The 23,435-nt window shown below is 44.4% G+C and overlaps 1 protein-coding gene across 2 annotated transcripts in view; it reads left to right on the plus strand.

Annotated features, from left to right (window-relative positions):
* armh4 (armadillo like helical domain containing 4) overlaps positions 1 to 23,435 on the plus strand; it is an 81,293-nt gene that overhangs the window by 56,237 nt on the left and 1,621 nt on the right. For both annotated transcript variants that reach the window (XM_033027201.1, XM_033027202.1), the window contains exons 6-7: positions 16,456 to 16,487; positions 21,196 to 21,330. In XM_033027201.1, coding sequence (XP_032883092.1) covers positions 16,456 to 16,487; positions 21,196 to 21,330 — 167 coding nt within the window. The remainder of the gene's footprint in view (positions 1 to 16,455; positions 16,488 to 21,195; positions 21,331 to 23,435) is intronic.

The following is a 23,435-nucleotide window of genomic DNA, read 5'->3' on the forward strand; positions in this document are numbered from 1 at the left end:
AAGCCAGCATGTAGTTCACTGAGCAACCTGAGGCTTTCAATCTTTCAGCTCGGGTGAGATAAATGGTTCAGCACAACCAATGGAGATTAAAGGAGATCAATATCTCAGTAACTCAGGCTGGGATAATCCCCAGTGGTTACAGCTGATCTCCTGTGTTGGAGATTATAAATTGAATTCTAACGTCTGGGAGGCCAGGACGTATGCAAGGGAGGCATCAGGAGAGGAGTTTAAACCAAGCAAGTGAAAGACCTGCATAAGGTGACATGGGATCAATTTCCTTGGAGAGATGAGATATTGATTTCAGTGTTAAATAGGTCAACCACAGCAATATGGTTTTATTTCACTCCTCTACTCTCTTTATCTGACACCCTTTTTTCTTTTCATCTCTGGCCTTTGTCATTTACTCCACCCATTTGTCAATCACCCACGCTCCCATATGTATCCACCTCGACCCAAAATGTAACCTATCCATTCACCTCACAGATGCTGTTTGACCTGCTAAGTTCCTCCAGCACTTATGGGTTCTTTGTTTATCAAGAGTTCCTGGAACTTAAGGCAAATGCACTGTGAAACCCCATTGGCATTGAAGAGAGTGAAGATATGACAAGCAACTCGCCAATAAATGTGAATACGACACCTTTGCTTTCTTGTGCGAAAAACTACTTTCAGAATGCTTACACTCAAAAGTTGCTTTGTAAACTTTGGAGGTCACTGGCAACTTTGGCTGTGGACAGTTTGGAGGTTTTTGCTATGAACATTGTCCCGCACAAAAGCTTTTCCAGCTTTCTACCCCCTTCTACAAACAGACTGAACAAGGGGTCTCAACCCGAAATGTCATCTGTTTTGCTGCAGGTTCCCTCCACAGATTCTGCCTGACCTGCTGAATTCTTCCAGCACTTTATGTTTTGTTCAAGAACCCTGCCTTCTTTATATAAGAGTACTCTTTGTTTATAGACCATATGATGGTGGGCAGTTCCTGGCCTTACTTCCCAATCTTGCCTCAGGAAAACTGGCATCCGATATTGAAATAACATGGGCCACCTAATTCTCATTTCAGTTGCAAGAAACCTGATACAGTTCAGGTACAGTATGTTGGAAATACGAGCCAGAGAAGATGAATAGGTGGAAGTAATAGTTTGCATTGGAAGGTGAGGGTTTGTTGACCTGGTTATGTAGGCGAGGCATGATTTGGAGGTGAATATGATAGAACATTTTGAGGATGTGAGGAAGTTTCTTGATTTGCATGGGTGGGTGTATCTTCTAGGTGCGATACATGATATGCTGGACTAAGGTTGAGTTTTAGAGTTGGAGTAATGCATGTATTAGGATGTAGTGAATATGTTGCCATGTTCACCTACATCACAATACATCACTTCAGACTGCTCTGCCCCGTGCTGCTAATCCTATGAATCTGCATTGAATCGACAGGTGTGTCATTGTGTTCCCAATGCTCAACTCAGTGACAAAATTCAGTCTTTCTCTGCCATCTGGTTTCTTCTTTCTTTGTGAAATAGAGCATCTCCCTATCTCCCTTCACACATCTGACATCAAGTGGAAGGACACATTCAGCAACTGAAGAAGGATCCTGACCCAAAATGGTGCCTGCCCATTCCCTCCCTAGATGTTGCCTGACCTGCTGAGTTGTGTTTTGCTCAAAGTTCCAGCATCTCATTATTTTGTGCCTCTATTTCTCTGGACACAGTGTGGAAAAGGGGAAAGAGAGTCACCGAATGTAGCAGTCACCATTTTAAAAACATTGTCCATTATTGCCGATTGCCCACTATAACTGAGCGAAGGTTTAATCCCATTGACATCATTGGTGACACCATGCTGACTCACACTATTTAGCCTATTCTCTTCCTAATGCGAGTAAATCCTGATTTGTTATATTTCTCTGATGCCACAGCGGTAGAGTTGCTGTCTTGCAGCGCCAGAGACCCAGGTTCGATCCTGACTATGGGTGGTTGTCTGTATAGAGTTTGTATGTTCTCCCTGTGACATGTGACGGTTTTCTCCGGGATCTCCGGTTTTCTCCAACACTCCAAAGACGTATCGGTTTGTAGGTTAATTGGCTTGGTATAATTGAGTAAATTGTCCCTAGTGTGTTTAGAATAGTGTTAATGTGTGGGTATCGCTGGTCTGTTCAGACTGATGGGCTGAAGGGCCTGTTTCCGCGCTGTATCTCTAAACTAATCAAACTAAAGGTGATATCACAGATTATATAAATGGTTTGAAGTAGAGCATCGTAGTTAACTTAACGTATCAATTTAATTACATTCAGTTGATGCAATTCTTTCTGAATACAGCTCTAAGGGATTGGCAACTTGAAATATTAAACAGATACTCGATAAATCTGCCAATATTAGTGAGTCTGTAAGAATATATGAGTAGGCAAAGAGTGAAGTAATTTAGTGTGGGATTTAGCACAGCATTTAACCAGTCAAAACCATTTAATGATGGACAAGCACTTTGGAAATTAAGCCTAAAGAAAATCAATTTCACTTAATGTGGGTCTGAAAATGATGAAGCAGCAGAATTATATAAATAGGATTATCAAGGGAAATGAGAGGAGAAAGACTAGATAATCTTAAAATAAGCATAAGCAGCACATTAAATACATGTCAAACAAATTAGACTTCAGTGTTTACAGAAGAGAATGCCTTCATAAAGCCACATGTCCCAAGGAAGGACTTGGCCCACCCCTGTCATTCTTCCTCCTTGCTCCCATCTGACAGAAGGTACAGAATCTTCAAAGCACACACTACCAGTGTTATCAGGCATGAGAACAGTCCTTCCATAAGCTAAGGGTACTGTCCGATTCACCTCTATAGCATTGTGGACATTGGACATTGTCTATGGAACTGATATGCTACAATGCTGAGAACTATATTCTGCACTCTGTATCTTCCCCTTTGCTTTATCTATTAGACTTGAGTTTGACTTGACTATATTCATATATGGTAAACCTGATCTGTTTGGAAAGCATGCAAAACAAAGTTTTTCACTATACTTCAGTACATGTGACAATAATAAACCTTAACCTAAAAAAAAATGTTTCATATCATACCTATGTTCTTTGCTGAATAAAATATAATGCCCTCACTTTGGACTTTAGAGATAACAGCGCAGAAACAGGCCCTTCGGCCCACCGGGTCCGTCCGACAAGCGATCACCCGTTTACACTAGCACAATCCTATACATAGGGGACAATTTTATAACTTTACCAAAGCCAATTAACCTACAAACCTGTACGTCTTTGGAGTGTTGGAGGAAACCGGAGAAAACCCACGCGGTGACAGGGAGAACGTAAAACTCCATACAAACAGCACCTTAGTCAGGATCGAACCCGGGTCTGTGGCGCTGTATGGCAGCAACTACCACTGCACCACTGTTGCACCTTGTACGAAATATTTCAAAGCAATTATTTATTGCATTGGTCAGTGCCTTGCACCATGCTCTGAATGTGTATAATTTAAACAGATGTAACCTCAGGCATCGTGACTGGAAGCCACAAAGTTCCATGTATTGCAGTTGTTGTTGCATAAACTATGTCAACATGAAGACAGCCCACACAAGAATACATTGCAGTTAGTGGATTAAATCTGAATCCTTTCAGGAAGGTTATATTTATCACAGCAACCTGCAGTGCTGGGCACGTATTGTTAACTGACAAAATATAATATATTTGCAGCTTTGGACCTGTTGTTGCCTACAGATGCTGTTTAGAGCCAGGATTTTATGGGATGAGGATGGCAAAAGGCCAATATGAGGAATGTCCGTAAATTACTATTTCTTATTTTTTACAATATGTCGCACTGGCATATTTGTTCAAGGTTCTGATTATTTTTGTTACATGTCCTCATCCTATTCCATTTACTTTCCCCTCTGTTTTAAACGATATCCTGGTGGTGCTTCTGCTTCACAGCGCCAGAGACCCAGGTTCGAACCTGACCTCAGGTGCTGTCTTTATGAAGTTTACACGTTCCCCAAGTGGCAGCATTGGGTTTCATCGGGTGCTTTGGTTTCCTCACACATCCCAAAAATCTGCAGCTTGTAGGTTCATTGTTCTCTCTAAATTGCCCTGTGTTTAACTTAAGGAAGTGGCTCTAGAAATCGTAGTCACATTGGTGATCATTTTCCAATGTTCTATAGATTCAGGATCAGTTCCTGTGGATTGGAGGGTAGCTAATGTTATCCCACTTTTTAAGAAAGGCAGGAGAGAGAAAACGGGGAATTTTAGACCAGTTAGCCTGACATCGGTGGTGGGGAAGTTGCTGGAGTCAATTATAAAAGATGAAATGGCGGCACATTTAGATAGCAGTAACAGGATCAGTCCGAGTCAGCATGGATTTATGAAGGGGAAATCATGCTTGACTAATCTTCTGTAATGTTTTGAGGATGTAACTAGGAAAATGGACAAGGGAGAGCCAGTGGATGTAGTGTACCTGGACTTTCAGAAAGCATTTGATAAGGCCCCACTTAGGAGATTAGTGGGCAAAATTATAGCACATGGTATTGGGAGTAGAGTGCTGACATGGATAGAAAATTGGTTGGCAGACAAGAAACAAAGAGTAGGGATTAACGAGTCCCTTTCAGAATGGCAGGCAGTAACTAGTGGGGTACCGCAAGGGTCGGTGCTGGGACCGTAGCTATTTACAATATACGTCAATGATTTAATGAAGGGATTGAAAGTAACATTAACAAATTTGCAGATGACACAAAGCTGGGTGGCAGTGTGAACTGTGAGGAGGATGCTATGAGGATGCAGGGTGACTTGGACAGGTTGGGTGAGTGGGCAGATGCATGGCAGATGCAGTTTAATGTGAATAAATGTGAGGTTATCCAATTTAGTGGCAAGAACAGGAAGGCAGATTATTATATGAATGGTGCCAAGTTGGGAACAGGGGAAGTACAACGAGATCTGGGGGGTCCTTGTTCATCAGTCACTGAAAGTAAGCCTGCAGGTAAAGCAGGCAGTGAAAAAATCGAATGGCATGTTGGCTTTCATAACAAGAGGAGTTGAGTATAGAAGCAAAGAGGTCCTTCTGGAGTCATACAAGGCCCTAGTGAAACCACACCTGAAGTATTGTGTACAGTTTTGGTCTCCAAATTTGAGGAAGGACATTCTTGCTATTGAGGGAGTGCAGCGTAGGTTCACGAGGTTAATTCCCAGGATGGCGGGACTGTCATATGTTGATAGAATAGAGTGACTGGGCTTGTATACTCTGAAATTTAGGATGAGAGAGGATCTTATTGAAACATATAAGATTACTAGACCAGGTGGGGAGAGGAGAGGGAGGGGGGGGAGAGAGAGTGCCTTTTTACTTCAACCCAAACCCAAACAACCATTTGCAGGCAGTGCTTTTTTACCTCTAACCATATTTTCATTTTCAAACCAAATTAAGCGTACTCACAGTGCTGTAGACATTTGTCAGTGTCATTCAGAGCTCTGATTGAGGCACACCACTTGCAGAGACTGATTGAGGCACACCACTTGCAGAGACTGATTGAGGCACACCACTTCCTGGTTTTATAGTCCCTCCCCGTCCCTCCAGCAGGGGCAGCAGAGAGAATGGGAAATTTTGTAAAAACATTAATATCTCTGTGAATTTTCATCGACGGGGAAAATCCTTGGCACACATGTGGCGGAGGGGTGCTCTGAGCGAGGTGGCCAAAAATGACGGCCGTAGGTGGCGGCGTACTCTCGGAAATCGCAGCACAGAAAGCCAAAACCGGTCAAGAACAGACTTTTAGTAATATAGATTAAGGGTTTGGACACGCTTGAGTCAGGAAACATGTTCCTGATGTTGGGGGAGTCCAGAACCAGGGGCCACAGTTTAAGAAAAAGGGGAAAGCCATTTAGAACGGAGTTGAGGAAAAACTTTTTCACACGGGTTGTGAACCTGTGGAATTCTCTGCCTCAGATGGCAATGGAGGCCAATTCTCTTTCAAGAGAGAGTTAGATAGAGCTCTTAAAGATAGTGGAGTCAGGGGATATGGGGAGAAGGCAGGAATAGCGTACTGATTGTGGATTATCAGCCATGATCACAGTGAATGGCAGTACTGGCTCGAAGGGCCGAATGGCCTACTCCTGCACCTTTTGTCTATTGCAGGGAGTGCATGAGAAAATAACAGAACATCAGTCACGGAGAATGTCAATCGTGACTTTCGCCAGCTTAGCCTTTTTGTAGGTTCTGCTCTGCACAAATTCACACAGGAGATGAATGGATTGAAAACATACTCAAGGATGGAGTGCAGAATAAAAAAATACAGCTGAAGAGGTATTGATGAAGAGAGATGGGTCAAAAGGTTTCGAAGAGGTGTATTGATGATGCCGATAATTAATAACAGGAAATGCTGTCAATCAGGATGGGATTTAACAAAATACTTCGTCACAGTATTAACATCTAACTTCTTCATCATTTCCATGTGAACCTATCTGGCCTGAAATCGATATATTTTCTTGAAACCATCAACCTCAGATCTGAACTCCACAATATAAATCAGTCATGAATTGACTGAGGGCAGATGTGGCTTGAAGATTTATGGAGACATATTGACTGCCTTGTGGGGTGGGAGATCTGACTGACAATAAAGGCTACTTTGACTTTGAATGCAACCTTCACGTGGTCCGCCCTGTTTCGAAGAATGCAATCAACCTGGCGTGCACAATCAAATATGATCAAATAGAACAAGTTGTCCTTCAACTTTAGGCTGTGCATGCCATACGCAAGAAGAGGAAGACTGCCTTGTGTTTTGTTTGTATCTGAAATCCCATTTATTCAAATATTTTCCATTTTCCGCAGCTATGAACGAAACACCTTCACATTCATATTTATAAGCTGTTGAGTAATTTCAGCGAGTATCATGTTGCAGGTATCTACTGTCAACCGAATAATGTATTTACATGATCATTAGAGCATTGCAGATGCAGATTAAAGTTGACAATTGACTTAATTTATTTTGCTTGCATGAGCTTTTTGTTCCATGTCTGACGGCAAAAGACACTTGAAGTCAAGTCGCTTTCTGATATCAAACGTCAGAGTATTTAGTCTTTATGAGTAACCTTCGTACTACAGTTAGTATCATGGAGTCATCCAGCATGGAAACAGGCTTTTTCACTCTACTCATCCTTGCGGACCAAGATGCTGCATCTAAGCCAGTTCCATTTGCCCTTGTTTGGTTCATCTATATCTATATCTATATCTATCGATATCTATATTATTATAAAACTCTGATCTTGGATGTTTAATTGTGCGTTTGCTTGCTTGCTTGCTAGGTTGAACATTTTCTTTGATTCACATCTCCTTGAAAACCCGACGTGGTAACGGTGAAATGTTTACATATTTCGGTAGAAATTTACCTCATGATCTCAAAAATCCCCTCATCTGAAAATTTGATTTCTTATTTCCCGAGTTTTTTACTTAAATTGTTCACCAATCTGACACCTTTTTAAAATCTTACGTGCTGAAACGAGCTGGATGAGGTCACAATGCCTCTGCTCCTCGTGGCAAGCTGCACAGAATTTTAAACGTGCAGCCCCACTGTTTTCCACGAGCTGCGAGTTACGTGGCCCAGCTGCCCTCCCCCCCCAACAGGGCTCTGCATTGAAGCCGTTGAACACATGTTCAAGTCGTGCAGCACGCTCGGCTGGGCTCCAAGTTCTGCAAAATGGCGGCCGCGGTCGTTAAAGCAGCCCGGGCGCGGAAACGCGCAGTGGAAAAGAGGCCGTGATGGCCGTCACAGGGGATGACCTCTTCTCGGTCTTCCCCGCCCGATCATCTGTCACGCTGGTGGGTGGGCTTACCCTCGCGGAAGCCACAATCGGCCGGCCCACCGCTGCTTTTCACTGTCCTCAGATCACTCCGGGCCTCGCTCTGGTCCACGCCGGCCGCAGCCTGGCTTGGGAGGATTCTGCTCTACGACCTGGGTAGGTGCTGCCTCTACCCCCTCCCCCTCCCTCTCTACCCACTCCCCGGGGCGGAGAAAGAGAGAGAGGGGGGGGAGAGAGGCGGGGTGGAGGGGGGGGAAGAGAGGGAGGTGGGGAGTGATAGAGAGGGGGAGAGGAGAGGGGGGGAGGGGGGTGAGAGGGGGAGAGCGGGGAAGGGGAGAGTAAGTTGTAGACGTGAGGAGGGGGGGAGGCGAGGAGGGAAGGGGGCCATCTCTATCTGCCCTCCCTCTCTGAGCCCGCCCTCTCTGCCCCCTTCCTCTCTGCCCCTTCCCCCCTCTCTGGCCCCCTCCCTCTCTGCCCCCCCCCCCCCCTCGCTCTCTAGGGAGTGGTGAATATTGGGACCAATGGGTGAGTGGTGGAAGATTGCGTTCGGGAACCAGCCCTCCCCTGTGACGTTGTGCCCCCCCACCCCTCAATCTCTACCCCCCACCCTCTCCCTCTCACCCTCTCCACCCCCCCTCCCCCCCCTCTAGCCACCCTGCACAGTTGTGGGTTATGCGTGAGTGGATAGGGTGGGGAAAGGGTAAAAGGAGGAATGATAATACTATGTAATTCAACGGGGGGGTTAGTTGTGTTTGGTGGTATGTGTGTGTGAGAGAGAGTGAAGGCCGCACCCCACCCCCCCCTCCCCCCCGCAATCGCGCGTTGAGGGGACGGGACCCAACTGGTCCCCCTTGGTCTAGTTATTACTAAAACTTTTCGTCTTGCTTGTGGCTGTGTGTGTGTGTCAATCTGGTTTATTTTCATACTTTCTTCCAAACGCTAGGCAACAGCCTTCCCATTTTCACACATTCCACTCACATTTTTCTCGTAGAGGCAATAAACATCTTCCCGTCGCATTCCCACCTATATTTCCCGGACTTTTTAATCGTTTAAAGTTTTTTAAAAAGCTAGAAAACTCACCCGTTTTGGAAAAAAAACCTAGAGTGACGTCACTATCGACTCGCAAGGCAGCACGGGACACTCCGGAGGGGTACTGCAGCGCACTCGCGTGGCGGCCACTGCTGGCGCCCGACGCCCGACAGGGAGGGTGGTACTGGAGTGAGAGCTGAGCCCAGGGCCGAAAAAGAAGCCGCCGCTGGAATCAAGGACAAGCCTGGGTCCGGGGTCAGGGATGAGCCCATTGAAGCTGAGGCGGCGGCTGGGCCGAGTACGAGAACCAAGCTGTGTTCCAGACCCTGGCGTTGCTCTACGACCTGGGTAGATCCTGGGCCAGGGAATGGGAGCGAGGGGAGGAGGATGAGTGAAATGAGGAGAAGGGAGATGGGGTGGGGAGAGGGGTGGTAGAGGGAGATTGGGGGGTGGGGTGGAGGAGGGAGATTGGGGGGGGGGGTGGAGGAGGGAGATGCCCTCTACCATCTCTCTGCCCCCCTCCTACTCTACCCTCCCTCCCCTATCTACCCCCTTCTACCCCCTCCCTATCTACCCTCACTCCCACTCTCTCTACTCCCCTCCCTCTCTACTCCCCTCCCTCTCTACCCCACTCCCTCTCTACCCCCTCCTTCTCTACCCCCCTCCCCCCCACTCTACCCACCTCCCTCTACCCCCCTCCCTCTCTCTACCCCACTCCCTCTCTACCCCACTCCCTCTCTGCCCCTCTCCCTCTCTACCCCCCTCCCCTACCCTCCCTCTCCCCTCCCCTCCCTCCCTCTCCCTCTCTACCCCTTCCCCACCCTCTCTAACCCCCTCCCTCTCCCTCTCTAACTCTCTCTCTCTCTAACCCCCTTCCTCTCCCTCTCTACCCCATCCCCCTTCCCCTTTTCCGCTACCCTCCTCCCTCTCTGCCCCCCTCTACCTCCCATCCCTTTCTAACCGCCCCCTCCTCCCTCTCTCCCCCCCCCTCCCTCTCTTCTACCCCTCCCTCTCTACCACCCTCTCTACCACCCTTCCCTCTCTACCCCCCTCCATCTCTTATATTCATCACCCTTGAGCAACTAGAGGTGGCTGGATTTCAAAAGCATCACATGAGAGCAAATGGTATATTATGGAATTTTCAGGAAATTTTCTTTTTAACAATATTGCACTTACAGTGTAAATTATTTGTCTATGACCGGTAACCTAGAAAATTATGATGTGATAACCCTGTAGGATGGATGCTTGTGTGACACACCCACAATCAAAACCCCACACACTGACACTATACCCTGAGGAGTCCCTTCTATTGGGAGTGAAAGAGACATGGCCAGTCTGGCTCTGCCTCAATCGCCTCAGAACGCGAGTCGGACGGTGCAAAGCCCTCATGCAGAAGTAGGAGCACAACAACTGTGGACCAACTGAATGTGACTGCGGGGAGGCAACTATGGAGCACTTACTCACCTGCCCCCTCCTCCCAGAGCCCTGCACACCAGAAGACCTCAAGCTCTTCAACCCAAGTGCCAGAGCCTGCGTTATGCAGGAAGAAGAAGAAGAAGAAGAAGAAGAAGAAGAAGAAGAAGAAGAAGAAGAAGAAGAAGAAGAAGAAGAAGAAGAAGAAGAAGAAGACGAAGAAGAAGAAGAAGAAGAAGAAGAAGAAGAAGAAGAAGAAGAAGAAGAAGAAGAATACGACGCAGAGCCTAATAAGCACTAATGCCTCCTCCGCCTCCTCCGCCGATCCCTCCTCCTCCGCTCCTCCTCCTCCCTCCGCCGCCTCCTCCTCCTCCGCCTCCTCCTCCTCCCGCCTCCGCCCTCCTCCTCCTCCTCCTCCTCCCTCTCCTCCTCCTCCTCCTCCCTCCTCCTCCTCCTCCTCCCCTCCTCCTCCTCCTCCCTCCTCCTCCTCCTCCGCCTCATCCTCCTCCTCCTCCTCCTCCTCCTCCTCCTCCTCCTCCTCCTCCTCCTCCTCCTCCTCCTCCTCCTCCTCCTCCTCCTCCTCCTCCTCCGCCTCCCTCCTCCTCCTCCTCCTCCGCCTCCTCCTCCTCCTCCGCCTCCCTCCTCCGCCTCCTCCTCCGTTTTGTTGTTTTTTGTTGTTGTTGTTGTTGTTGTTGTTGTTGTTGTTGTTGTTGTTGTTGTTGTTTACCTAACACCATTTTCTGACTAATGTGGACCCCTTCAGTTCCTCCATCCCACTAGATCCTTGGTCCTCTAGTATTTCTGGTAGATTGTTTGTGTCTTCCTTAGTGAAGACAGAACCAAAGTATTTGTTTAACTGTTCTGCCATTTCTTCGTTTCCCATTATAAATATACCTGTCTCTGATTGTAAGGGATCTACATTTGGGTTCACTAATCTTTTCCTTTTTACATATCTAAAGAAGCTTTTAGAATCAGTTTTTATATTCCCCGCAAGCTGTTTTTTCATGCTCTTTCCCCCCTCCTCTTAATTAACCCCTTTGTCTTCCTCTGTTGAGTTCCAAATTTCTCCCAGTCCCCCGGTTTGCTGCTTCCCCTGGCCGATTGATATCAAGTATCAAGTATATCTTTATTGTCATTTTCCTGAGTACTCACATACCCAGAGGAAACAAAAAAACGTTGCTCAACCAGTGTCCATTCAGTGTGCAGTAAAAAATAAATAGAAATAAAAATACATATATCATGAACAAATTAAACACTCTACTCTCTACTAAACATCAACAGGCGTTCCGATCGGCAGCGGCACGACAGTGGCTCTGCTGCAGTGTGTCCAGGTTGGTTGGTGCGCGATACTTTGCAGGGGGCAAAGTCCGTTTATCAGTCTTATAGCCTGCGGGAAGAAGCTGAGGAGCATCCTGCTGGTTTTGCAGCTAATGCTCCTGTACCTCTTCCCAGATGGCAGGATGGAGAATATGTGATGCGATGGGTGGTAGGGGTCTTTGATGATGGAGATGGCTCTGCTGATACATCTCTTCCTGTATATGTCCAGCAGGAAAGGGAGTGGAGCACCAATAATCCTGCTGGCGGTCTTCACAATCCTGTTTAGTTGGTGTCGTTCCAAAGCCTTGCAGCTCCCGAACCAGGAAGTGATGCCGTAGGTTAATGTGCTCTCGATTGTCCCCCTATAAAAAGTTCGTAGGTGTGTAGTGGGGAGACCTGCTTTCCGTAGTCTTCGGAGAGGGTGTAGTCGCTGCTGGGCTCTCTTGACCAGTGCTGTGGTGTTGGTCGTGGACGTCAGGTCATCTGACAGGTGGAGTCCTAGGAACTTCACGCTGCTGACCCTTTCCACATCAGCTCCATCGATGTGCAGAGGTGTATGGTGTTGTTTTCCCGCCCTCCTGAAGTCAACCACCATCTCCTTAGTTTTTCCCACGTTGAGAATGAGAATGATATGCCTTTGCCTTGGATTTAACACTATCCTTGATTTCCATAGTTAGCCACGGTTGAGCTGCCTTCCTCGTTTTATATTTTCGCCAGACAGGGATGAACAATTTTTTTAGTTCATACATGCGGTCTTTAAATCTTTGCCATTGCATCTTCACAGTGAACCCTATAAGTATAATTTTCCTATCTATCCTAGCCAATTCCCATCTCATACCTTCAAAGTCTCCTTTCTTTAAGTTCAGGACCCTCGTCTCTGAATTAACCTTGTCACTCTCCATCCTAATGCAGAATTCCACCATATTATGGTCACTGTTGCCCAAGGGGCTTTGCACAACAAGATCGCTAACCAATCCTTCCTCATTACACAATACCCAGTCTAGGATGGCCTGTCCCCTAGTCGGTTCTTCTACATATTGGTTTAAAAAGCCATCCCGTATACATTCCAGGAAATCCTCCTCAGCACTGCTACCAATTTGGTTGGCCCAATCTATTTGTAGATTAAAGTCACCCATGATAACTGCTGTACCTTTGCTACGCGCATCCCTAATTTCCTGCTTGATGCTATCCCCAACCTCCCTACTGCTGTATGGTGGTCTGTATACAACTCCAACAAACGTTTTCTGCCCTTGGTTATTTTGCAGTTCTACCCATACCGATTCTACAGCATCCAAGCTAATATCTCTCCTTGCTATTTCATGAATCTCCTCTTTAACCAGCAATGCCACCCCACCTCCTCTTCCTTTCTGTCTATCCTTCCTGAATATCGTAAACCCCTGCATGTTTAGCTCCCAGCCATGGTCACCCTGGAGCCATGTCTCCGTGATACCAACTATATCATATCCCTTAACTACTAACTGCACATTCAATTCATCCACCTTATTACGAATGATCCTCGAATTTAGGCACAAAGCTTTCAGGTTTGTTTATCTTATCTCCCTTCTACCCTTTGCTCCTTTTATGTCCCTCTGTCTGCCTATATCATTCTCACGGAACATTTTGGCGATTACGAACCCACTTCCGCTGCTCACTGGTGTAACTGACAAAAAATATATATTGCAGAGAATCTAGCAGTGGAGTGATTTATGTGCTCATTGAGGAAGGTTGCAACTGATGCCTCATTAAACACGCTTGGCACGCGTAAGACCAATTGAAAACAGCATCTAGAGCCATTATTGCAAATGGAATCACAGGCATAATTTCTCTGTTTAGGAGCCTGGAGTTTAGCACAGCAGGCAATGTCATCAAAATGTATCATTTGGCTTTGTAAACATTCTCATTGCAATAACCAGTTTGATTGTAGCAGATATTGTGATGGGGTTTTAGGATATTTCCTAACACTCTACTGCAGTTGAATTTAGCACTTAAATACTGTTATCATTAGAACGAAATTGCCTGACATATGCATATTAGATCTACATACGCATTGAATTCTAATTATTTCCATATAAATATCATGACAATGATTCATGGAAGCATTATATTCCTGTTATTTCCAGACTTGTATGTGCAGACAAGTCTAAGTGGGACCCTTTAGGTCCCATGTTCACACGGGAGGGCTGGTCCCCCAACTCAATATTCCACCTCTCCACCAATTCTAATATTGCTGGCCAGTGGGGGGCGGGGGCTTTCTGGAGCACTAGTATGGGTGTTGTGGGCCGAAGGGACTGGTTTCCAGAGGGCTAGTATGGACATTGTGGGCCAAATGGATTATTTGCAGGCAGCTCAATCATTCAGGCCTGGTGGGCTGGCAGCTCAGACACTCAGGCCTAGTGGGTTGGCAGCCCAGTCATTCAGGCCTGGTGGGCTGGCAGCTCAGAAACTGCCAGAAATTCTGCCCAAACAGGTGCGACACTGTGAGAGAGAAGGGGGAGAGGGTGGAGAATCGATTTTAGACATTTTTCATCTTTTTCTGCAGATCACAGTAATGAAGGAGGAAAGTCTATCCTGGCCTAGATCTCACGGGTAGCAAATGAAGGGAGAGAAAAAAATATTGGGGCGAGGTTTAATACTTGCAGGGGAATGCTTACTGATGGGCTGAAGGGACCTGGGCTAGTACAGGCTTGATGGGCTGAAGGGGCTCTTAAAAAAAATTGGAGTGAAATCTCAGTGAAAGGCACTTTTTCTGGACTTTTCCTGGCCTGGCACGGCTTTTTGGGCCAAAATTCCCCTCCTGGGCTAATACAGGCACGTGGGGCAAAAGTGACTGGTTTCTCGGCTAAAAGGGACCTTGTCGGCCGAAATTAGTGGTTTCAGGCAGGCCAAACAACTAATTTCATTTCATTTCCAATTGCATTGCCGTTTCAAGCACAGGGCAGGCCAAGCCAAACAGCTGATTGCATGTTCACTTCATTTCCATTGCCATTACACTTTCAAGCACATGGCAGGCTCAAGCCAAACAGCTGATTGCATTTTCACTTCATTTCCATTGCCATTGCACTTTCAAGCACAGGGCAGGCTCAAGCCAAACAGCTGCCAGCCCACCAGTCCTGAATGATTGAGCTGCTTGCCCAAGAATCCATTCGGCCCACAAGGTCCATACTCCATGATTGCATTTTCACTTCATTTCCATTGCCATTGCAGTTTCAAGCACATGACAGGCTCAAGCCATACAGCTCATTACATTTTCACTTCATTTCCATTATCATTGCAGTTTCAAGCACAGGGCAGGCCCAAGCCAAACAGCTCATTGCATTTTCACTTCATTTCCATTGCCATTGCAGTTTCAAGCACAGGGCAGGCCCAAGCCAAACAACTCATTGCATTTTCACTTCATTTCCATTGCCATTGCAGTTTCAAGCACAGGGCAGGCCAAACAACTCATTTCATTTTCATTAAGGGCTAACAAATCATTTATTCAAGTACTTTGCATACTCACAATGTTCTGTAGTTTCCCAGCTCAGACAGAGAGTCGTGACCTCTCCTTCGTCATCTTGCAGACAGACTGAGCCACACCCACATTCTGGGTTTTATAGTCCCTCCCCCCTCCCACCAGAAGGGGTGTAGCCTTCATGGCAGTGATTGACAGGAGAGAGAATCTCCAGATTTTTAAAACACTAATAAGTCCTTTAATTTTCATCGATGGGAAAAATCCTCAGGGCCTGCGCAGCGGAGGAGGACTCTGAGTAAGATAGCCAAAAAATCACAGCCATATGTGGTAGTTTTTTTTCTAAAATCAAAGCACAGTGCAAACAGGAAGTGGTCATGATAAGACTTTTAATTATATAGATAAATAAACAGTCAACAGCAATTCTGCATCCTGTTTAGAATTGCAATTAATTGGCTCCATTGGAAATCAAATTGTTGCTTCAAGAGAGTAAAGAATTGGAGAAGAATAAAGTTAGTCACTTTTGTATTATGTCAATTTCCATTACATGATTTATTACATGACCGGAATCTATTTTTAATTTTGGCGGATTATAAATGCAGGCTGATTTACATAATTGATATATTAACAAAGACCCAAATATTACAAGAGACCCCGGCTCAATCAGGCTGACCTCGGGTGATGTCTTTGTGGAGTTTGCACGTTCTCCCTGTGAACTTGTAGTTTTTCTCCAGGTGCTCCAGTTTCCTTCCACATTCCAGAGACATGTGGGTTTGTAAGTTAATTGATCTCTGTAATTTTCCCCATGTGCGTAGGGTGGATGAGGAAGTGGGATAACTTAGAACTAGTGTGATGGTTGCCATGTACTCGGTGGGCTGAATGGGCTGTTTCTATGCTGTATATAAACTAAGCTAAACAAATAAGTGGGCAACGGCATCCACTGCTGTTTGGAACAGCATGAATGAGCTCCCTTGGAAGAGTAATTGGTGCTTCAAGACAGTAAAGAATGGAAAAAGGATAAAGTTAGCTTCCTATGTATCATGTCATCTTCTTGATTTATTACATGAGAGTGAAATCTATTTGTAATTCTGATGGATTGTAATTGCAGATTGACAGAGATTGATTTATTACAAACTATTAGGCGTTCTTTCAATGTGTTATAATATGTCCTCAAGGGGCATTTAACCTTCAATGATTAAATCTTCACAGTATTTGTGATAATTTCAAACAATAGGGAACGCATTAATATTGCATTTTTCCTATGGGTAATTGATACTCAGTCTACAGAACTATTGATAGCTTGGGCTTCATAGAAGCTTATAATTGAATGAATTGTCCTTGCTTCTGCTGCTCCACTCCCATGGTCACCAAGGTATATATCAATGAATTATTTGGTAAATATTTTGCCTTAATTTCATCTGTTTGTTTCAAATGAAAACATGTTCTAACACAGCTATTTTCTATCCTTTTTCAGTTAGAAGCTGGCTCGAGAAAATCAAAAATAAAGTAAGTAGCTGAGGATTTTTATATGGGCAGAGGATATATTCTGTGTGTTGAGTCAGTACTGAGGGGCACAATGCTTCATTATTCTTTATATAAATCTGTGTTGTTGAAATTTGTCTATTTGTGTGTACAGCCTTACAACTTTTAATATTACTTAATTCACTTCTGCTGGGATGCTTATGCCCCAAGTTGCTCTACTGTGCTTGCTGCCCAGTTGGTGGTTAGCTTCACACTCTTCAACATGGCAAAATGTTAGGTAAAGTTTGCAGAAGGGATGTTCTATACATATTTCTAGTTTCCATATTCAATTGCCTCACCTTTCCGGGAGCGTCACATTTGATGTATCGTGAGCCCGGATTAATTAGTAATCTCACGGAGAAGAATCTTCTGGGGAAGAATATGCTAGGATTTCAACATTCGTTTGGGAACAACTTTAACTCTGAAACTAGCTATAAAAGGGATGAGGGTGTAACATGGTAGGCAAAGAGTGACATATATATGTGATAAAATACCACATAAATCACAAATGCAAACATTACATTTGCAAATGAAATCTCCTTGGGGAACATGATCCATCTGTGGCCATCTAAAGAAATTAGGGATGATTTTAGGTTGGGGAAAAAAAAGATTTATAAAGTTGCACAAATGGAAGTGCGCCTGAGAATAGGAAGAATTTTAGAGACAAATAAAGAAGAATTAAAATATTGACAAAGAGGGAAAAAATAGAAAATGAGAATCTATTGAAGGTGGATGGGAAGGTAGAAAAGAGTAGCATATCAACATTGGCTCTTTAGAAGCACTGATGGGGAATTAATTATGGGCAATAATGAAAAAGCAGCATGTTAAACAAATATTTTGTATATGTTGTCACGGAAGAAGGCACTAAAAACAAACCGCAAATATTAGGAGAAAAAGAATAAAGAATTTAAAACAATTAATGTCACTATGGAAAACAAAGAACATAGAACATTATATCATAGGTACAGGCCTTTGGCTGACAATGTATACTGAACATGATGCCAAGATAAACTAATCTTATCTGCCTGCATACGATCTCTCCACTTTCTGCATATCCAGGTGTCTATCTAAAAGCCTCTTAAATGCCGCTATCGTTCCTGCCTCCATCACAGCCCCTGGCAGGGCGTTCCAGGCACCCCCATCCTCTGTGTAAAAAATTCTGCCCCACACATCTTTAAAGATAGAGAAAACGTACAAACTCCGTACAGATCGCACCAGTAGTCAGGATAGAACCTGGTTCCCTGGTGGTGTAAGGCAGCAGCTCTGTGCTGCCCCTAAACTCCTTTAAACTTTGCCCCTCTCACCTCAAAGCTCTGTCCTCTAGTCCTTGACATATCCACCCTGGGGAAAAACGTTCTGACTGTTTACCCTATCCGTGCCTTTCATAATTTTATACACTTCCATCAGATCTCCCTTCTACCTCCAGTGTTCCAGAGAAAACAATCTAATCAGTCCAACCTCTCCTCAGAACTAGCAACTGCCCTGGAATAATAGCCTGCATCCGTCAGTTCTAAAGGAAGAAATTGTCTTGACATTGTCTTCTCCAGATTCTCAGAAGTATCCAGCAAGTTGTAAAGCAGCAAATGCGATCCTACTATTCAGGAGGGAAAGAAGAAAGGATGAACTCCATGACAGTGAACCTAATATTGGTTGTCAGAAAAATGTTACAATCCATTGTTAAGGAAGTGTTTGCAGGAGACATTTGTGATTGAGGGTAACACACTGACATGGATAATTAACGAGTCACAAAGAAAAATAAAATTAGGGTTAAATTAATATTTTTTGACATGTGCAGCCATAGAGACTGGTACTGGAACTGTTTACAATCTATATTAGAAATGGTACATACAAAAAATGACTGAAGAAGATCCTCACCCAAAACATGACATATCCCTGTTCTCCAGAGATGCTGCCTGACTCGCTGAGTTACTCCAGTACTTTGCATCTTATTTTGACTAAAAAGTAAGTTGTGAGGACATAAAAGCTGAGAAATTAAACTCATTTTTAATGTGCAGACTGCTTTGTGTGAGGTTTTAACCTGCTACTGACTTTGCTGTTAAAATCCAGTCTGGTGCAAAACTGGACCACGTACATCACTCAGACATGGCTAATGTTTCTTTTGCATTGTTCACACGAAGAATGACATCATCAATCCTCATCTCTGTCTTAATGACAGAGATTTGAGCATTATATCCATCCAAAGATCTTTGTTTTCAGTGTGATTAAACCAAGGAGCACAGAGTGAATGAAAAAGTCTCCTCGGGGACATTGATATAGAGCTGCATGCACCTGCCTCCTTCAGATTTGAGCTCTCTGCAAATCTCACATACTACTGCAGCAGTGCACCACAGAGATGCTTACTGAGATCTCCGCAGAGCTGTGAGCTCATAGCTCACTGTGGCTTAGCGCACTCAGGAGATTAGGACTCGATCTTTTCAATTGAATGGGGGGGGGGGGGGGGGGGGGGGGGGGTGAGAGAGTTGCATAGCGAGAGTGTGACCAAACACACTGAAGACCTGCCCTACCCTCTCCTGCAGTTTCCTCACCCGTTGCAGTCCTTTACGTTGCCGTGGTTGCCACGGAGTATTCTTTAGAGACCCATTTCCCATGATTTTCAACGACGAGACACAGCTGCAACACAGGCTGAAGTAATCTCCTGTGCAGATTAGATTTTTAGTGGCAAAATAAAGGTGTATGCTAAACTAACAATTTTTTTAAGATAATTTTCCCATTTGACTTTTTTTCGGAGGACCTCCCCAAGTGGATATTATTACTTTCCAGCACCTGTTTAGCACTGCAAACTGGGATCAAGTGATGAAATTATAGTAATACAACATGAAGACAGGCACTTCTGCCCATTGAGTCCGTACTGACCATCATTTACACTAATCTTACTTTTTTTTTAAATTTCCACATTTTGATCAACTTCTCCCAGACTGCATCCACTCACTCACACATTAAAAGTAATCCTTCATGATTAATTCACGAGTAGAGGTAATCACAGTGGCATGGGTGGTAGAAGAGACTGGTTTGCTCCTTATCCCGAGTGCTGTCTGTACGGAGTTTGCACTTTTCCCCTGTGACAGCACGGTGATCCAGGTGCTCAGGTTTCCTCCCACATCCCAAAGACGTGCGTGTCTGTAGGTTAATTGGCTTCTGTAAAGTTGCCCAAGTGTGTAGAGAGTGGTTGTGTAAGTGGAAAGCGTTTGAGGGGGTCTGCTTTGTAAGCAAGAATAGGAATACAATTCTTTAAAAAGTGTGTTACTATTAAATAGGAAAGAAATGTACCAGGATAAATAATTGAGCACAATAGGCCTACACCATCTGAAGTTTAAAAGAAGGAGAACAGGGAATTCAAAACCCAGAGGACATAGGTTTAATGTAAGAGGGGCAAGATTTAATAGGAGCCTGAGGGGCAACATTTTCACACAGAGGGTGGTGGGTTTGTGGAACAAGGTGGTAGTTGAGGCAGGTACTTTTACCACATTTAAAAGACACTTGGACAGGTACATGGATAGTAAAGGTTTAGATGGATTATGGGCCAATTGCAGGCAAATGGGACAAGCTTAGATGAGACATCTTGGTTGGCATGGACAAGATAGGTCGAAGGGCCTCTTTCCATGCTGTTCTGATTCTAAGGAGATGATCTCAATGAAACAGAGTTCTGCGGGGGGGCTTGACAGGATAGGTGTTGTAAAATGTTTTTATTATAGGCGAGTCTGTAACTGTGGCCATGGTCTCAGAACAAGGGTTGGGCCACTTAAAAATAAGATTAGGAGCAGTATCCTCTTGCATACCTTTGGAATTACAGATACCCGAGTGTGCGATGTTGTAATTAAATATGGGCAAGGCTAAGACAGAGTTATCTGGTCAACAGAGAGTTTTGCAGATTTGGCAGCACCATTTGAGGAGACCAGACCAACCTTGAACTTATCAAATGATATTGTGATCTCAGTGGCCATTTGCTTGTTTCTGCTTTTATTTCATGCATTCAACATTATTTCTACCACAGAATATGTGCAAATCTGTTTTGTTTGTGAGAATGTGGGTGGTACAGTGGCACAGCTAGTAGAGCCGCTGCCTCACAGCACCAGAGACCAGGGTGCGATCTCGGGTGATGACTGTGAAGTTTGTACATTCTCTCTGTGACCATGTGGGTTTCCTCCAGGTGCTCCAGTTTCCACCCACATCCCAAAGATGAGTGGGTTTATAGTTTAAGTGGCCTCTATAAATTGCCCCTTGTGTGAAAGGAGTGGATGCGAAAGTGGGATAACATGGACGTAGTGTGAAAAGTACACAAGGTGCTGGAGTAACTCAGCGGGTCAGACAGCATCTCTGAAAACATGGATAGTTGACGTTTTGGGTCACGACACTTCTTCAGACTGACCCGCTGAGTTACACCAGCACTTTGTGTTCTTTGGTGAAAACCAACATCTGCAGTTCCTTGTTTCTACATGGAACTAGTGTGAACAGGTGATTGATGGTCAGCGTGGACTTGGTGAGCTGGAAGGGCCTGTTTCCATACTGTATCATTTAATCAATAAATCAATCAAATGACATAGTATGGCTTTCATAGACACTGAATGGTTATTTGTATAAATTTGATGAATTCATGCAATTTCAGAAAATATCGCTATCTGAGATTAAACCGCCGATGAAGTTGTCACTAATATTTATCACATATGTTTTGCAGGCAGGATATATGTCTGGGATGTTAATGCCTGTTGCAGTTGGTGTGGCTGGAGCCCTCTTTATCCTAGGGGCTCTCTATAGTCTTAAGGTGATGAATCGAAAGAGGAAAAACGTATTTAAAAGACGTGAAACCAAGGTAAAGGCAAGGGATTGGTGGGAGAAAAACTACAGTGCATACTAACCTACATTGTGTAACAGTACAGATTTCTCCTTAAAGGGCCTGTCCCACTGTACGAGGTAATTCAAGAGCTCTCCCGAGTTAAAAAAAAAAATCAAACTCGTGGTAAGCACGTAGAATGTACGTAGCGGGTACGTCGGAGCTCGGGAAGTCTCTTAGCGGCTCGTAACGCTAACGGCAGGTACTCGGGAAACGCGGTAAGCTCGTGAAGTCTTGTGAAGATTTTTCAACATGTTGAAAAAGGTCCACGAGAGCCCCGAGTACCTACGAGTGGCTATTACCGTAATTCTCAGAGTTCAAATCAGGGGAAACTCGGGAGAACTCTTGAATTAGGTCGTACAGTGGGACAGCCCCTTTACTCTTCTTGGATTTGAGTTCCAACACATTATTATTTGGACCACTCAAGCAGGTCCTTCGGCTCAACTTGTCCATGCTGACAAAGATGCCCCATTTATGTTAGTCCCATTTTCCCCTGTTTGACCCATATCCCTCTGAACCTTTCCTAGCCATGTACCTGTTCAAATGTCTGTTGAATGCTATTATATATACAGTACCTGCCTCAACTTCCTCCTCTGGCAACTTGTGAGTGACAAAGTTGCCTCAAGTTCCTATTAAATCCAGCCCCTCTCACAAATCTATGTCACCTCGTTCTTGGTTCCCCTACCCTGGGCAAAATACTGTGCATTCACCCTGTTCATTCCCATCATTTCCATTTTAAAAACATTATTGGTTTAATCTAATTCCTCATAACTCATTCCTTACATAAGCAGATCAAGCACCAAACATATGCGTCCAGTATGGATCTAAGTGAAATTCCCATTTTACCTATTTTATTTTGTGCCTCAGGAATTTTTATATTTCAAACTCAAATACAAGATAGAGAGACATTTTATTCTCCCTCGTGGAGTCTGTCATCTTGTGTGTTCAGTTTTAAGAATTTTAATATTAAGAATATTCAATGGTTTACAAAAAAATCACAGTTTTGGAGTAACTTGGCAGGTCAGGCAGCAACTCTGGAGAACATGAATTGGTGACTTTTCGAGTCAGGATCTTTCATCAGGCTTCTACAAAAAAAAGATACAAAATACTTGAGTGACTCAGCGGGTCAAGCAGTAGAAAGAACATGGATAGGTTACGTTTCAATGGTTTAGTATTTATTTTTAAGCTATAAATACAAAACGTTAAAGACAATATTTAAGTCTCCATCTCACTGGCTGACGTGCTCTTTATTCTCACCTTGTACAATTTGATACCACAGTCTGCACAATTGCATTACCACCTCTGTAGCTCATGTACCATGGAATATCGCACATCACCTGTCATGCTTTCTTGATCAGCTCCTTTACAACAACTGATCTAACAACTGATCTATCAGTTCATTCAATTCTAGCTGGTCAGGACAGGGAGAGCCTGGTCAGCTGTGGAGGGCCAATCTCCCAGGCAATGGTCTCAGCCAGTGGTGCACTCAGATCTTTTGTCCCAAAATCCTTCATCACTGGCCAACCGTAACTGCATGCTTCCTGTAAAAGCCGTGATGGTTTTTTTAAAAAGTTCTTACATGTCTCTTTTTTCTTCTGTGCAACATTATTTCTCATGGTCCAGATGACCCGAAACATTCCCTCCATAGATGCTAACTGACCCGCTAAGTTCCTCCAGCACTTTGTTTTTTTCTGCAAATATAATTGGCACTCTGAATCTGTGAGAATTTCTGGGACCTCTGAGCGTGTTTGGAACCCCTGCAGTTTCCAGAAGTATATGAAATTATGAAGTATATGAAAATATTGTAGACAGTCAGAATTTTTTTCCTAGGGTGTTAATGTCATAGACTAGACGGCATAGCTTTAAAGTGAGAGGGCATGTGAAAAGTGAGAAGGAGATGTGCGGAGCAAGTTTTTTTTTTACACAGTGAGTGGTGGGTGCCTGGAACGTGTTGCCAGGGATGGTGGTGGAGGCAGATATGATACAGATGTTTAAAAGGCTTTCAGATAGGCTCATGGATATGCAGTGCATGGAGGGATATCAGATCATGTACCGGCAGAGGAGATTAATTTAACTTGGCATCA

This window comes from Amblyraja radiata, chromosome 9 (genome assembly GCF_010909765.2).
Source record: "Amblyraja radiata isolate CabotCenter1 chromosome 9, sAmbRad1.1.pri, whole genome shotgun sequence".
Classification (NCBI taxonomy): domain Eukaryota; kingdom Metazoa; phylum Chordata; class Chondrichthyes; order Rajiformes; family Rajidae; genus Amblyraja; species Amblyraja radiata.